This window comes from Gobio gobio (assembly GCF_949357685.1).
Source record: "Gobio gobio genome assembly, chromosome: 25".
NCBI classification, from domain to species: Eukaryota; Metazoa; Chordata; class Actinopteri; order Cypriniformes; family Gobionidae; genus Gobio; species Gobio gobio.
Genome location: NC_137121.1, coordinates 37,624,287 through 37,641,006, shown reverse-complemented (window position 1 = coordinate 37,641,006; position 16,720 = coordinate 37,624,287). Strand labels below are relative to the sequence as shown.

At 38.4% G+C, this 16,720-nt stretch overlaps 1 protein-coding gene across 3 annotated transcripts in view; it reads left to right on the top strand.

Moving 5' to 3' along the window:
- Nucleotides 1-538: 538 nt before the first annotated feature.
- LOC307121667 (NACHT, LRR and PYD domains-containing protein 3-like) overlaps nt 539-16,720 on the top strand; it is a 29,273-nt gene continuing 13,091 nt past the window's right edge. Inside the window, exons 1-5 of one of the 3 annotated variants that reach the window (XM_079809350.1) lie at nt 568-613; nt 4,253-4,454; nt 8,406-8,570; nt 9,792-10,582; nt 13,667-13,831. In XM_079809350.1, the coding sequence (XP_079665476.1) occupies nt 10,554-10,582; nt 13,667-13,831 (194 nt within the window). In that variant the 5' untranslated portion in view covers nt 568-613; nt 4,253-4,454; nt 8,406-8,570; nt 9,792-10,553. Of the gene's footprint in view, nt 614-4,252; nt 4,455-7,769; nt 7,867-8,405; nt 8,571-9,791; nt 10,583-13,666; nt 13,832-16,720 lie in introns of those variants that run through there. The other 2 variants (XM_079809348.1, XM_079809349.1) reach the window with 2 other exon arrangements.

Below are 16,720 nucleotides of genomic sequence, written 5' to 3'. Positions count from 1 at the left end.
ACACACAGTGTTCTCCTTTACATTTTAAAACAATTTAGACAAAACCTGTAATTTTGCCATATGCTAAATTGTTCTTGATTTCTTAAAAAAAATGTTTTTAATTATTTTAAAGCTGAACGTCTGACAAATGTCAAGGATACTTTATCTCAGTAAACATTTTTGACAGATTCCTGCACATTTGTAGTTTATGGATAAGTAAGTAATTGAACCCATATTGATTACTCAGTGGTAATGCTTTCTCTTTGATTCCAGATTCTAATGCAAGCTAATAAAACTTTTCATGACTTTTTATAACTCTCCACACAATAAAACTTGAGCCCAGTGTCTGACTGGCATTTATGTAAACGTGTTTAACTGTAAGAATGCTTGGATAGTTCATCAGTTTAACTCTGTTTAAAAAAAAATAGGTGACGTGAGAAGGATGAGTGGCACACTCATTGACCAATCACAGCCCTCTGCTATCAGGATAGACCAGTCACAGTCGAGATGCACTTGTTATTTGATCCTTCCTTCACAGTAACAGAAATCGAAACCAAAAGTTTGAATCCTGCATTTGGTAAGACGCCATTTCAGAATGCTGAACCAAAGACTATGAGTTCTATCATATTTATTGGTAAGTCCAGTAATGTCCTTCTCATAACTTCCATGAAGTGTGTGTGTGGTATTTATATTTATGATATATGTATCAAGATGTATAGGCTACTCAAAGCGTCAAGCAAAAGATAAAGTTTATCATATAACGTATTACATACATTTTTGCAAAATATGCATCAGTCCAGGTTTTAATAAGGTTTTTCTCAATATTCACATCGAGGTCAACATTTGTCATATTTTGTATTTCCCGTGTTGTAGCCACGGGTTGAGTTGGGCCTTTCGAGGAAACGTGCATAGATACTGTTTTTTCTAGCTTCAAATCCGGTTCTTTCATTGTTTTCTCTGTTACCAATACACCATCACATTTTCTCAGCTGCTTCGTAGTGCATAGTACAATAGATAATGTTACTGCTTACAAACAAATGCTCAATGATGGCACTTCTAGGTTCTTTTTAGCACCCCAGAAATGAATTGCATTATATTCTATGGGAATTTGTATTTTTTTAAAAGTCAGTTCTAGTGGCTACCCAGCTATGTTGTTGACCACTTTTAGGTCATGAACTCTGCGTCAAACTCTGAGTTGAGAGAGTTGACCCCCTGAACACTATCTAAACCCATTCTGAAACCAATTCTGAAAGTTTGTTCATCTGAATTACTATTATTTTAACAAAATAAGAGAGATCGTAAAAAATGCATGCAGAAAATTGCTAATTTCTCAGTTTTCCGACACAGAACATTAAACTACTATAATGTTAATATAATGTGTTGGGGTAACAGTTTAGGACCCAGAACCAGTAGTGAAAAATGAAGACCAAGAGTCAGGAGTGCAATTAATTAAATAAAAACTTACTGAAGAATAGTGTGCAGTTTCATCAGAAGAAGCTTCAAGTCTCACAAGGAGTTCATAGGCCGCGCTCCCTCTCTACCAGCCTATCGTACATACCATCTCTCAACAGTTGTTTTCATTAGATGATTCTGAGTGGCTCAGAGAAAATGAACAGTCTTGGTAAATTTCCACACATTGTCTGTTAATCAGATTCACGTGTCCATATATCACTTGTTGACGCTTTCACCCCGGAGTTAGGCACGTAGTGACCTGCAGATCTGGAGCAGGCGCCAGCTTATCAAGAACAACAAGTCCACCCATCTGATGTCTCTATGAATACATTTTAAAAAAATGTTAATGACAGGCATTCAACATTACAGTATACTTGAAAGCTATTTCAACTTTTATTAGGCTTTAAAATAATCAAAACATTTAATTTAAGTGATCTTAAAACAATCACATAAACCCATTATAATAAATGTCCTAGACCATACGCATCAACTTACGGTGAAAGAGTAACCCTTGACCCTTGAACCCTTGACGCCTGCCCATTGATGAATGCAGAGGATAGAGCAAAACAAAACACTGGTCATGAATTAGAGTCTAAAACAACGATTTTTCAAGAGAAATGGCGGAGGATTTCGATATAAGAGAAGAGGGTAGGGGTGTAATGATACACCAATGCCATGGTTCGCATCACGGTTTTGGAGACAGGGTTCGGTTCTGTTTGCTGTGAGGGCAGGGTTCATGGCAAGGCACCAGCAATAATAATACTAGATTCACTTTTAACTTAATAATAATAACAACAACAATAATTGAACTTATTAAAGCTGCACTATGTGACTTTTCCGTCCACTAGAAGTCGCCTGTTCTAAACAAAGGCGTAGTTTGATGACGCCACGTTTGAGCGCAGAATCTTGGGACATGTGGTCTTCAAGAATCGGGATAGGACTCGGGCAGAAATCATGTTGATGTGATTATTAATGTTACTGTAGTCTGAAGCAGAGCAGGACCGAGTGTTGTGGAGCTGAGGAACCGCTGGAGCAATTGTTAATAAAATGAACACAACACACGCCTCGCGAGCAGCGGGACTTTTATTATGCCACAGTCGCCGGCGCCACTTCCGCTCCTCCGCTCATGAGTGTGAGGTAACGCAGCTCTGTTGATCATATTAGACACATCTGAGTGTGTTGATGATGTGATGACGTTACTCTGTGCGTTCTCTTGCCGCTGCTATGACACTTGTTCACACTGCAGTGAGAGTAAAGCGCTTCTGCAGAATAAAACTGCAAACCGAGGGGAACATGGATATGATGTCATCGACAGGCGACGCCCTCACACCTCCCGGTTCCTCGGGTAAAATAGCATCTCACGATTTACAAATAGTTGGAATATTGTAAGTTCTCAACTAAACAAAACATATAACACTGGTGGTTTTTGGATATTTTACTGAAATTGTTTTACATAGTGCAGCTTTAACTTTATTTTTATGAACTTTATACTTTGGCTTCACGTTTTCACAGCTCACACTTTATTCCCTGTGAAACTCGCGTAGCAGTCCATCACAAACGCTATACCGTCCACAGCGTTACTGAATAACCAAAACAACTTGATTTGAGCAACATAAAATAACCCGCATACATGGGAGTGCTCGAGGCGCAGTTCGCACGCGCTGCTCTTAAAGGGCCACACCATATTCCTACTCCTTAAAATTTGTTGTGCAGTGAGGGGAATTAAAATAACCTATAGCTATGTTTGTAGAGTTTATAATGTTTATAGTACATTATATATACATTTCTGAATGCAATCAAATGCAAACTTAAATGTTTGTTTGTTTTTCAATCAAACGATTAATTGGTTAAAATTCTTGTTGGTTAACGGTTAACCTGTTAATTAGTGTCCCATATATAGGCCTAGCTATCATTATTGTTGCGAATGCATTATTAATAAAAAGCGATTGTGTGGAAAAGTGCTGAGCTGAATTTTTGTGCCATCTAGTGGTTTAATGGAGAATACAGTCAAATGGCCCATTGTACAAGAAATCTTATGCTTGGCTTGACTTGTTTGAATGTAAATGGTTGTAGGCCTATAGTAGGCTATATGGGTCGTGACAACAAAAAAGAACTAAAAAAAGCTCTTAAAAAAGTTTGAAAACCACTGGCATAGCATACAGATACTCGATTAAAGGACAACCAAACAGACTCAACTATGATATTGACAACAGTACTGGATGAAAAATTATTTCTCGTGCCTCCTACACGAGACTAAAGATGTATCCTGTTGTACACGTTGCCTGTTTAAGGGTTAATAATAACTTGTTATTATTAATTATGAATATTTGGACCAGTTAATCGGATTAACTTTATGTAGCTAAATTAATATTACTAATTAATCAGTTCGTCCAGCAAACACTCAATATTGATTATTTATTAATTCTAAGAAATGATGATGAACCTGTGCAGTTAGTTTGATTCTGAGGGAACAGAGAGGGCAGTCACTCTGACAGTGCCTTTTAACTCTGTCTGGAGATCAGTTTCCCCAAGTTTAGCTTGACCAATGAGAATGGAACATTCCTTTGTTTGGAAGCCGACTCATTTGCATGATGGGAATAAGCTGGCAGTTTGTGGCCCTTTATGCTCTGATTAATGCAACAAGCATTCAGTGCATGCTATAAGGAGATGATATACACTTAAGTGTGAAAATCCTATAAGCAGATTTCATGATTTATTTATTTTTTGCTTTCTTGTTGATCGAGTGAGAATCTGCAACCCTGCATTATAGAATTGTATTCTTTATTTAAAAAATTATATTATGTATCATTTATGTTCTCAGTGTTTCTAAAGGGCTGAAAATCCTGATTAAATCATCGGAGAACACCGCTTGTTAAAATGAGTCTCTGTGAGGAGAGAGAGGGGGGAGATATTCAAAACCAGAGAGCAACATCTCCAGAGCCCAGCTGTGTGTCTGTGAAGAGTAATGAATCCATGAGACTCCCCGCTACATTCAGTGATGGAAAAGAGATCTTCAACACCAGGTGAGACAATAACCAGAGGCCATAGATTATAAAACTTTCCGTAGATTTCATCCGAAGAAGTGTGCGTACGATTTATAAAACCATGCGTATGCCAGAACCTGTGCAAACTTCCCTTTATTTAACCCAGCCAGAAGAAGATTGAGCGCACGTGCAATTCCACTCCATCTCTTCCACGAAATCACCATATATGGAGCTTACAGCACCTCATTTTACTATACACAACATCTGCATATCATCTCCATGCATATTTCCTTGCGGGAAAGCTGGTGGGCACGTACTGCCGTCAATGGCTCTAGATGTTGGCGGGTGGGAGATAGTCGGTTCGGCCCCATTCTGTAGTGGATTATCAGTGAATTATCAGTGGCTCCAGTGCGTCATCTGGTGCGTTCAAGTCCTCCTGGGCAGTTGGTATTTACGAGGTAGGAAGTCGTGTTTACGATGTCATGTGTGTTCAAGTCACTTTCGTCAGAGTAAGATAGCGGAGTACTTTTTCTTAATTAATTACACAAATTAAGTAAGGTATACAGTAATGTTCTTAAAATCTACTTCCAGAAAATGAAGAACAAGTAATGTGCATCAGGTGTGTTAGCTTTGTAGCTTTTTTATGTTTTTAATTAATTTATGAAGCCACTGTAAACTTTATCGTTACATATTATATTGTTATATTATGATGCTATCATAGTTATCATATGTAAATAGAAAAACCTGACAATGTCACTGCTAAATACCTTCCAGTATTGTGGTATTGCGCCATTTTTCCCAAAGACATTCCCCCAACTAGCAAAGATCGGGGCTTAAAGAAAATCCAGAGCATACCAAAATGATGGTGCCGTTCATGTGCGTTCAACTCTTAAATATGATCTTTATGACATGATTTGAACGCACCATTCAAGCCACCGTTTTAGCCCTGCCCAAAAAATCCTGAACACAGAAATGGTGAAAAACTGTTTAAAGGTAGGGTAGGTAAGAATGATCTAAAACACTTTTGTCCAAATTTGTTTAAACTTTCTTTATATGTCAATACATAATTAAAATGTAAGTACTCTGAAAAAGAGAGTATAAAAATCAAGTGACTCTAGACTTTTTAATCTGCAATAAACACCGCTCATTATTTTTGACCGGGACGAAAAAAGTGATTGGCTTGGGCGACTGTCACTCTCTCTCACTACCATGGCTACCACCGCTTTTGCAACAGGGTCTGCCCACATGCGCGCAGCCACGCACCCGTTTGATTTGAGGAGTTCAAGAGGCTGTATTTCTGCTGGACAGGTAGTCTTTCATTTTGATTATACATTTTTTTGGTTTATGTTTTCATGAAGCATGTATCACTATCAAACGTAGCTGCCTAATATAGCTAACATAACATTACCTAGCATAAAGTTACAATGTTATACACTTAGCGAGCCATTAAAGATGATAAATACTAAATATGCTTAGCTCAAGTTGATCGCTGTCGTGTTGAATTTCGCAAAATGTAACTTTAGATAACAAAATGCATGTGTAAAATCTAGTACACCGCATCCAGGAACTTTTTTTAGAACTAAGTTAGCTTTAGCTACTACCCTCTGTCTAAACTCTTTTACCATGTTCACCGGGAACTTTACCTGCACGTTTATTTCCGCCCTTTTTCCGCGGTTTGTTTTTATATTCTCTACCAATGTTTACTGATGTTTTAATCTTGTATCTGTGTGTGTTGTAGACACTGTGTTGTGTGTGTATTTTAAACTTTACCAGTATCGGTATTCCAGCTTGATAGTGAGAACTAAAAGACATCTTATTTGTTTATATTCATAATGATACAGTTAGATTTTTTTATTACATGTGATTCTGACATAATGTCACTACATGCACTCCGCTCCCTCTTCTCCGCTAGTCTCAGGTAAATAGACTGAGCGGTCGGCGTAGCGCGTTCATGTGTTTTGGGGGCGTGGCTTTGAAAAGAGCCCAGAAGGGAGAAGGTGGAGTGAATGGAAATAATGAGCTGTCTTTAAAACAGTCGTGAGAGGTCAACAAACACTCAATTTTTATACTTTTTTTTCAGAGTACTTACATTTCAATTATGTATTGATATATAAAGAAAGTTTAAACAAATTTGGAAAAAACATTTTTTAACCAAATCTTACCTACCCTACCTTTAACGGTCTAACTCCACAATTAACGGTCTAACTCCATGGGCAGTCGTGGTCTAATGGTTAGAGAGTCGGACTTGTAACCGGAAGGTTCCGGGCTTGAGTCTCAGGTCCGGCAGGAATTGTCGGTGGGGGGAGTGAATACCAGCGCTCTCCTCCACCCTCAATACCACGACTGAGGTGAGACTTGAGCAAGGCACCGAACCCCTAACAGCAATATGGCTGCCCACTGCTCCGGGTGTGTGTTCACTACTGTGTGTGTGTTCTTGGATAGGTTAAATGCAGAGCACAAATTCCAAGTTTGGGTCACCATACTTTCCACACGTCACTTCAATTCAGTACTACACCGTTCAAGTCTTTGTAACGTGTTTTCAGCAATACATTTCTAACATTTATAATGTGTTTAGAAACAAATCTCAGAATTCCCTTTACAGGGACTTTAATGTAAACTGATAGGCCTAGTTTAATGCAGTGTAAAAAAAAATTCTGACTGAGCGTGTCACTGACAAAATATTAAAAAAATTAAAAGTGAATATCGTTTCCTTCAAATATCCTTCCAATACAATGGCATTTTTCATAATAACAATGGGAAGACCATGAAAATGGTTATCATTAGGCCACTGTCTGTCAGTGCACGACACCAACAGCTACACCTGCGTGTTGCAGAGTTTTTACAGTCATAGGACTTATTCAAATGGACTGCATTTATATAGCGCTTTCAACAGACCCATGGCCATCCAAAGCGCTTTACATCTTGCCTCACATTCACCCATTCATACACTGACTTGGTCAGGTGGAACCGGGGATTGAACCCCGGTTTCCAGTTTGTAGACAACCTACATGAACCACTGAGCCACTGCCACCCCAAACGGCCAATGGACCCTGAACCCAATGGAGTCCTTTTGTGTCTGTTATTATACCATTATGTTGCTATACTGTAAGTTGTGTTATGTTTCTACAGTACAATTAAATACAATTGTTGCTAAGCTTAGTCATTGAACATTTTACCTCAGGGCATACGTTAACTGAATTAATTGAGATTCTGAATAACCGATAACACAGTTTATTTCCGTATTTTGCCTTTAATGAATCTGTGGTTTGTGGCATATAATTCACTGTATTTCCCAACTTCATTGAGTTTTTTGTTGTCTTTCTGTTATTGTTATGCTACTCCACACCATTGAAGTCAACTGAAGTGTGTTGTGACCTGGTACATCCATTAGGGGGCAGCACAAAACAGTGAATATAATCACATCAGGCAAAAGTTATGCATTCACAATGAGGTTAGTGTGTGAAAAAAATGCACAACAATGCAAGATAAAAAAATTAGAAACAAAATTTTTTCCCTATATGTTTGGACTTTATTCAAGCTGTTAAACTATGAACGTAAACGTATCTTGCAGCAGAAGGTGAAGTCGGTCTGTTAACCATGATTTGACACAAATATAATGTAAATTTAATATAAAACTATGTAAATGGTTTTACATAGTTTTATATTACATACACCTGACGTAGGTTGTAGGAGTAGCCTAGTGATTATAGTTTACAAAGTTATAAATATGGATATTTTTCTTACAAATACGCATCGCTTCGCTTCAGAAGGCCTTTATTAGAAGGCCCCTGGAGCCATATGGTTTACTTTTATGATGAATGGATGCACTTTTTGGATGCACCATTATAAAGCTTGGAAAACAAATATTTTCTTGTTGAGTGTGTGAGATTCGGCAACCATGCATTATGGAATTATATTGTTTATTAGAAGTGTGTTTTTTTTAATGTTCTTAGTGTTTCTAAAGGGCTGAAAATCCTGATTAATTCATAGGAGAACACCACTTATTAAAATGAGTCTCTGTGAGGAGAGAGAGGAGGGCGATGTTCAAAACCAGAGAGCAACAACTCCAGAGCCCAGCTGTGTGTCTATGAAGAGTAATGAATCCATGAGACTCCCCGCTACATTCAGTGATGGAAAAGAGATCTTCAGCCCCAGGTGAGACAATAACCAGTACTGGAGACAAGAAACAGAGAATTATTCATTAAACATCAGTGACAAAGTGAGATCATCTGATGTTTTATTAGTATCATAAAGCATCATTACTCTTTTTTGGGTCAGCCCGATTTTCAGCTTTATTGTGCGTTGTGTTGTGAGGTGTTCGTGCAGTGTACAGAGGGAAATGAGAGACGACAAACCTCTCCTGATCGGCAGTCGGATGGTCGGATGAATTTCTGGCATGTTAGTAATTCTGGTCGCCCCTCGTGTGGTTATCGCACAACTAAAGCAGAGCTATGAACTTATTGCCCTATTTTCCACTCACTGCGCCTGTTCCAAAGCAGAAATTTAACAATTTTATCTTTAATGCAGCAAGAAAGGAAACAAAAAGAGGGAGATCTTTAAGTTCTGCAGGCAGCTTTCAAATAGCAGAAATTTAGCAAACTGTTGCGCCTCCAGTTTGTGTTATAAAAAGTCTTCCAAACCACTGTGTAGTAGCCAATCAGCGCCTCTTCTGTTCATTTAGCTACTTGATCATTAATTTACTTGTTTTACTTTCACACTTTATTTATTTATTTACTTTTATTTTATATTATTTAATATTTACTTAACTTTATTATCATGGGAAATGTGAACCGTTGTCCATCATTTGACATCAAATGTCACGTCGCAATATTGATCCCCCCGTTTTAAAACATGAAGACGAGTCAGTGGATATCACACAATGTGCAAACTCAAATGTGCAAATGCAATGTGCGCGAGAGTCGGTGAAGTCTCAAACCCACTCAATTATTCACCACAGAAAGTGAAAGTAAAATCTGACAAGCTTTCTTCGTATATTCTCACAAAGACAACGAGAGATAAATCTACTTTAACATATGCTGATAACGTAGTCTATAACTGTCTTAATTTATACTCTTAATATTTCTCTTGTGGCCCATATTGTGATTTTTTTTTTATTTAATTCTGGAAAGTATGCCTATTTCGTGTTAAACAAGTTGTTTTTGAAATAAAGCTGCTCTTACTTTTCATTGCGACTGATATTATCGCAGTGTTCTGACATATTATAGACTGATAATCATTTTAAATATAGGCCTATAATTCCTTGTTTAATTGGGCTAAATGTTTTTTAAATAATGAGGTGTAAGCTAATCTGTCTATTCTTTTATTATGCAGCGTGTCGGTTATGCATTGATGCGTTATGAAATTATTGCTCAACAGAGTAGACGAGTCAGGACTGCCAGGAAAACTAGTCCTGGATTTACCAACACAGCCTCCTGCCCTGCTTTCTCTGGCCTCTGATAGTTTATTATGTACCAGTCACATCAGTAGAGGCAATGGAGAGTAAGATCAGTGAATATCTTTGCATTTGGCTCGGATTGCCACGCAGCATCAGCACACAGTTCTGTACGGAAGGGACAACATTCTGCAGCTTCCATTCAAAAGCATCATGGAAGAGTTCAAGATCTCCCACACTAGAGAGTCACTGCAGTACAGAGACTCAAAAGACCCACAAGTCTCAGCGGCCGGCGTTGAAATCCGCACTGGCAGGAAAAGGAGTGCCATTAGGGAGCTGGAGGCGGCAGAAGCAAGGCTGAGGAACAAGGCAGTGGTGGAGATAGTGGCGAAGGGAAGAGCAGGCTTCGAGAGCTTTCCATCACCTAAGTACAGCAAGGCCCAGGGCAAGGAGAGAAGGTGGCTTGTTCAGGAGGAGGTGAGGGCAGCTGTGGGAGAAATGAGAACAAGCAGAATGGCAGGCATGAGACAGTAGGGGGCTTGGATGAGATGAGAGAGTGCAATGGAGCGAAAGTTTACCTAAACTGACATCTGGTGAGCAGAGCCCCAGCACATAAAATTCCAAGCCGTGTATGATACCTTTCCCAGCCCGGCAAACCTCCAACTCTGGGGCATGGCTGACACACCATCCTGCCCTCTCTGCTCTGGGAGAGGAACTCCTGAGCAGCTGCCCAAAGGCCCTGGTGGATGGTCGATACCGCTGGCGACACAACCAGGTACTGAAGGTAGTGGCCGAGAGTGTCTCCTTAAAGGGTAACTTCAGTTATTTAGCATTAAGCTTTGTATTTAAACTGGGACATTTATGCAGTAGAAATGTGAAATTATTTTTGAATTTGGTGCCTTCTAGACTGAGAAAAGACAAAATGTATTTTTGTCTCATGTGGATGAAAGACAACAACTCCCAGAATGCACTTGCTTCGCTGCCCTACGAGGCCACTCTGTACACCTTCGTTTTGATCTTCATAGTAATACAATCATTTCGTTCAGTTAGAGAATAAACACTACCCTTAAAAACTGAACGTGTCTTTTCAATAAAGTGTGATTGAGCCGAACAAAGGTCACGTCACAGACACAGCAGTGTCAGATTTCCTTCATCACGAAGAGCTGAGGTAACGTTAAGCGCCAGTTTGGCACGTTTTCAGATCGCATATGGAAGCTAAACTATCACAGGAATTCATTGAAAAGTTGAAACACTCACTTTACTCTGCACCACGCTGCGTTATGATGATTGTCCGTGTGGCCGTCTGTGTCTTACATTCTGTGTGTGAGATCTCTCCCCTATGGGCCGGTTGATAACATGCGGAACAGCTCCATCTAGTGGCTGTAGTTTTAGCCTCTGGCCCAAAAATCCTTCGATGACGCAAAATGACGATATTTGCGTCATCGGAGGAATTTTTCCAGAAATAAAATGCATAATTCTCTCGTCTCAGGGGGATATGAGGGGGGAAAGTACCATAATTTGAATATACTACCGGGTTTCTACTGATACAAAGCCTAATGCTAAATCACTGAAGTTACCCTTTAAGGCTGATTTATACTTCTGCGTCGGACCTACGGCGTATCCTCAATGCCGCAAGTAACGTGTGGGTTTTCATTTATACTTCTGCGTTGTTGTCCACGTCAATGTGCTATTACACATGCAGACCGCTAGTAGACAGTGTCCACGGGCATGTTGATGGTGTAACCCACAGTATCAAGGCAAAAGCCGAAGAAGAAGCAACTTGTGTACATTGTCGGAGCAGCAGCAGTGACTTTTCTTGTAGCTTGAGTTGTTGTATCTAATACAAATTAAGCATCTCTAGTTGATTAGTAGAGTCAAACAGGAGGCGATCTGGTGCTGGAATGCGTTTTTGAAATCATGCAGAGTGCTCGTGGTTTTAAGTATCGGTGGCTCGTGCACTGACAAGTGCTTCAATTGATTGCTGTTGCGGAGACTATTCGTTCCGTTGAAATCACAAAACGAAATGCACCCAAATGTGTCCCTGTTCTTGATATACAATCACTGATTAACATCTTTGGTTTTAATGAGAAAATAAATAAATAAACTATACAATGGTGGATTAGAACTCACCTCTAGCACGCTTAACAAAGATTCTACCACTAGACCATCAAGAGCTCACACGCACTCATAGCGGATCTATGTATTTATTCACTAACATAAAGAATTATATTGTATATATCTAAATATTGTGTTATATAGCAGATGTAAGGATTAAACTATCATCCCATTTCTGGACACACACACACACACACACTCCTATCGCAGATAATTTTTTTGACCTGAGCAGACCAATCACAGCGGTTGCTGTCCGCGTAGAATTTACGCGTTTTTACATTTTTGGAGAGGTGCACGTCAGGGTACGTCGTAGGCTACGCATGCAACACAGCCTACCACGTATGGCGTACACGCAACGCAGAAGTATAAATTGGGCTTTAGCCATAACAAAGTGCAGGCACCACCCCCCAGAAAGTACATGTCATTCATAAAGGCAGGAGAGAAGCCCAAACCAATTGAAAAGAAACATTTCTACCAATGAGCTTCCATACTATTTCATTCCCATTAGTTAAGTTATAGTTAAGTCAAGTCAGGTCAGGTCCCATTTATGTATTTAGTGCGTTTTACAAGGCAGATTGTTTCAAAGCAGCTTCACAGTGTTAACAGGAAAATAATTCAACAGAATTTGATTTGGCTGTACAGTCGCTCTGCAGAAAACAGTGGTCATCGTCCAGCTCAGTTAAATTATCATATAGTGTCAATGTTGGCAGATCAATAATATAGTTAAATGAATGAATGAATGAGGCATATATATGTAGCACTTTCATATGTACTACTGTACACCCAAAGCGCTTTACAACCATGTCAGGGGTCTCTCCTCAACCACCACCAGTGTGCAGCATCCACTTGGCTAATGCGACTGAATCCACAATCCAGTGACGCCAGTGAGCTCACCACACACCTGCTATAGGTGTAGAAGAGAGAGAGTGATAGAGCCAATTTAATGGATGGGGATTATTAGGAGGCCATGATTGGTAAGGGCCAATGGAGGGAATTTGGCTAGGACACCGGGATTATACCCCTACTCTTTATGAGAAGTGTCATGGGATTTTAATGACCACAGAGAGTCAGGACCTTGGTTTAACATCTCATCCAAAGAATAGTGCTTGTTACAGTATAGGGTTCCCATAACTATACTGGGGCATTAGGACCCACACAGACCACAGGTTGAGCACCCCCTGCTGGCCTCACCAACACCTCTTCCAGCAGCAACCTGGTTTTCCCAGGCTCAGTCGGGGTGCCAGTTTTCCTCTGGCCAACAAACGAAAAGAGTATGATTATGATTCAGAGACAGGTTTGTTGAGGATCAGTGTCACTGGATGTCGTGTCGATGAGGCTTTCACAGGGGAGAGTCTAGTTGACATTGTCTCTGCAGACAATTCAGGGATGCGTAGTGGTTGTGTCTAGGTGCAGGTCCACCATCTGATCTGGATACGGCCCAGATCCGGCTGACTAAGGTAAACCTCGGGATAAACAGAGAGACTAATATTTGCGTAGATGCCATTCTTCTTATGATGTAAACAAGTACATCAGGTGTTATAGGAAGTGCTCCTGTTTCCGGCTGACCTAGTTAATGCAGCCAAACAATTATAAAGCTTGGAAAATGTATTATTGTTAATTGTGTGAGATTCAGCAACCCTGTGTTAAAGAATGATATTGTTTATTAGAATTAGTTTTTTTCCTCTTATGTATCGTTTAAGTTCTCAGTGTTTCCAAAGGGCTGAAAATCATGATTAATTCATAGGAGAACACCGCTTGTTAAAATGAGTCTCTGTGAGGAGAGAGGGGAGGGCGATGTTCAAAACCAGAGAGCAACATCTCCAGAGCCCAGCTGTGTGTCTGTGAAGAGTAATGCATCCATGAGACTCCCCGCTACATTCAGTGATGGAAAAGAGATCTTCAACCCCAGGTGAGATAATAACCAGTACTGGAGATAAGAAACAGAAATATTAATTTGACATTCCCAGAAAAGAGCTGTGCCTTTACAACTCATGCTTTAGATATACCAGTAACAATAAACCAATCATATGTCTGTTTCTGAATATCATCTCTATCACAGTCATGCTCACATGACATTGCAGTTCTTTTTCATCATTAAAGTTTATTGTTTGCATATGTTTTAAAACCTTGTTGGTATAAACTTCTGACATAAGACTTTCTGAACACACACACTGCTCGTGTCATGTGAGCAGTGTTGGGGCTACGTTATGTACTTTTTATATCTAATAAATCACATTACATTACTTTTACATTTACAATATAATATCTTATATATTTAATATATTTGAAAATGTATTTGATTATTTTCCCTTTTATTGTCTGACCCCTCTTATCCACATGTTGAGAGAAATCAGAAGCAAATCCAAAAGTTCTAGCATATATTTCTTAGTAACTAATATCCTCAGCTTAAAGCTGCAGTCCATAACTTTTTGCGCTCTAGTGGTTAATAAACAGATCTGCATGCGTCTTGTGGAAGAACATTGCAGCTGGAGCTACTTCTCTCTTCTCTATGTTTATGGCGAGTCATGCAGGGACTGTGCTCCTCCGCAGCGGTTCCTACCACCTGGTCTGAAATAGTCTCAATATAAACACTTATAATAAGTGTACCATAATGATTCAGGCAGTGTTAATTTCGTTGATGAATAATTTTCGTTATAATTTTCGTCAACAACCTTTTTTCAATGACGAAAACGAGACGATAACTAAATAAAAACTAGTGTTGGATGACAAAAACTATAACGAAAATCAACTGTCATTTTCGTCAACAAATAAAAATGAGACGAAAATGTTAGGGAGGGACGATTAGGGAAGAGATCCAGTTAGAACTGATATCCTGTGTAACAGATGTGCACATTTGATTTGAATGTGCTGATCTAACCACTGGAGAACACGGCGCTGTTGCACGTTCTACAGGCTCACTCACGCATCCCCAATCCAGCGCTCCAGAGTGGCTCACAATCAATGAATAACACACATTAATGCCAGGCAATTGTTTATGAACTAATGCTGATGAATAATGATAATGTTTACTTTACAATATTTATATAGTAATGTGTTTTAGACAGTTGTAACAATGCATATTTTATCTCCTCATCTGAACTTGAATGAGCTGTTGAAGGCGAGATTTCAAAATAAGAGTCCCGGTGTATTTCCAGCTGGTTTATAATTAAAAGTCACGCATTATTTATTCATTTTTGCTTACACAATAAACTGTATTTAATTTAATTCCCCTTTAATTCATAGTCAGGAGGAAAGACCAGTATTTGACACATATTAAATAAAGTATCAGGGTTATGATAGTTCACTAAAACCATTAAAAAAAATATATAATTTAACTAAACTCTTTAGATTTTAGGAGACTAAAACTAGACTAAAACTAAAAACAATTCAGGTGACTAAAATATGACTAAAACTAAATGGCATTTTAATCAAAAGACTATGACTAAAACTAAATCAAAATATGCTGTCAAAATTAACACTGGATTCAGGGTAAGACAAAAACATGGTTTGGAAAATGGATTTATGTTGTACATTCTCATTATATAATTTTTGTAAATCACGAAACACGAAAAAAGTTATGGACAGCAGCTTTAACTATTAGTAGAGACGCTGCCAGGTAGAATTACTTCACTTGCAATAGGTCTCTCACTAATGCATTCATATTTATGTAATATTTACTCTGCTACTTAATTTGTATATGATTTAGAATGAGCAGAAATCTGTGAGAAATATAACGGCCCAAAGACAAAATAACTGATAAAAATCAGCTGTTGATTTGTAGGATCCTTGAGGGCAGCACTGTCATATGTCACACAGTGCACAAGGATAATATAATGTGTGTGTACTCTGTTAATTATTATTTATATATAAATACACACAAAAGCATGTATATATTTAAGAAAAAAAAAGTATATATAAAACATTACATTTATATATATTATAGATTATATAAATGTATATACAGTATATACATGCAAATATTTCTTAAATATATACATGAATGTGTGTGTATTTATATATAAATAATAATTAACAGAGTACACACACATATATTATGTAAACACAAACTTTTATTTTGGATGCAATTAATCGCGATTAATCTTTTGACAGCCCTAGTTAATAATTTTAACAAAATAAGAGGGATCATAAAAATGGCATGTTATATTTTATTTAGTGCTGTCCTGATGTCACGTGTGAGCAGGGCACAATGAGAATCCAAATGCAGCTTGAACATTTGTTAAAGACGTAAGCAAAGAAAATCCGAGAAGGCAAAAAGGCAGGACACATACAGGAGCAATGACCGACAAAAAACAACTGAAGCACTGGGGTATATATACACAAAGGGAAACAAGATTAACAAGATAAGAAGAGGGAGTGGCTAAATGGGAAACACCTACTAATCAAAGTAAACAAAAATCTGCACACTGATAATACCGCTCCCAAAGATTTATTAAAACATGCAACGTTTCAACCCAAAAGGGTCTTAGGTCTTCACTGACGAAGACCCTTTTGGGTTGAAACGTTGCATGTTTTAATAAATCTTTTGGAGCAGTATTAACAGTGTGCAGATTTTTGTTTACTTTGATTTATTCTTTATTGAATATGGCACCTGTAAAAGTTTAATTGGATGTGCGCACAATTCTTCCTCTAAACACCTACTAATCAACATGAAAAACTACAAACTACAAAACATGACATAAGACAGGAAATAACAAAAGTCCTCACAAGACAGGGAAACAGGCTGGGAATAAAATATTTTACATAAAAAAGATTTCATATAGTTCACAAGATAAAAAAT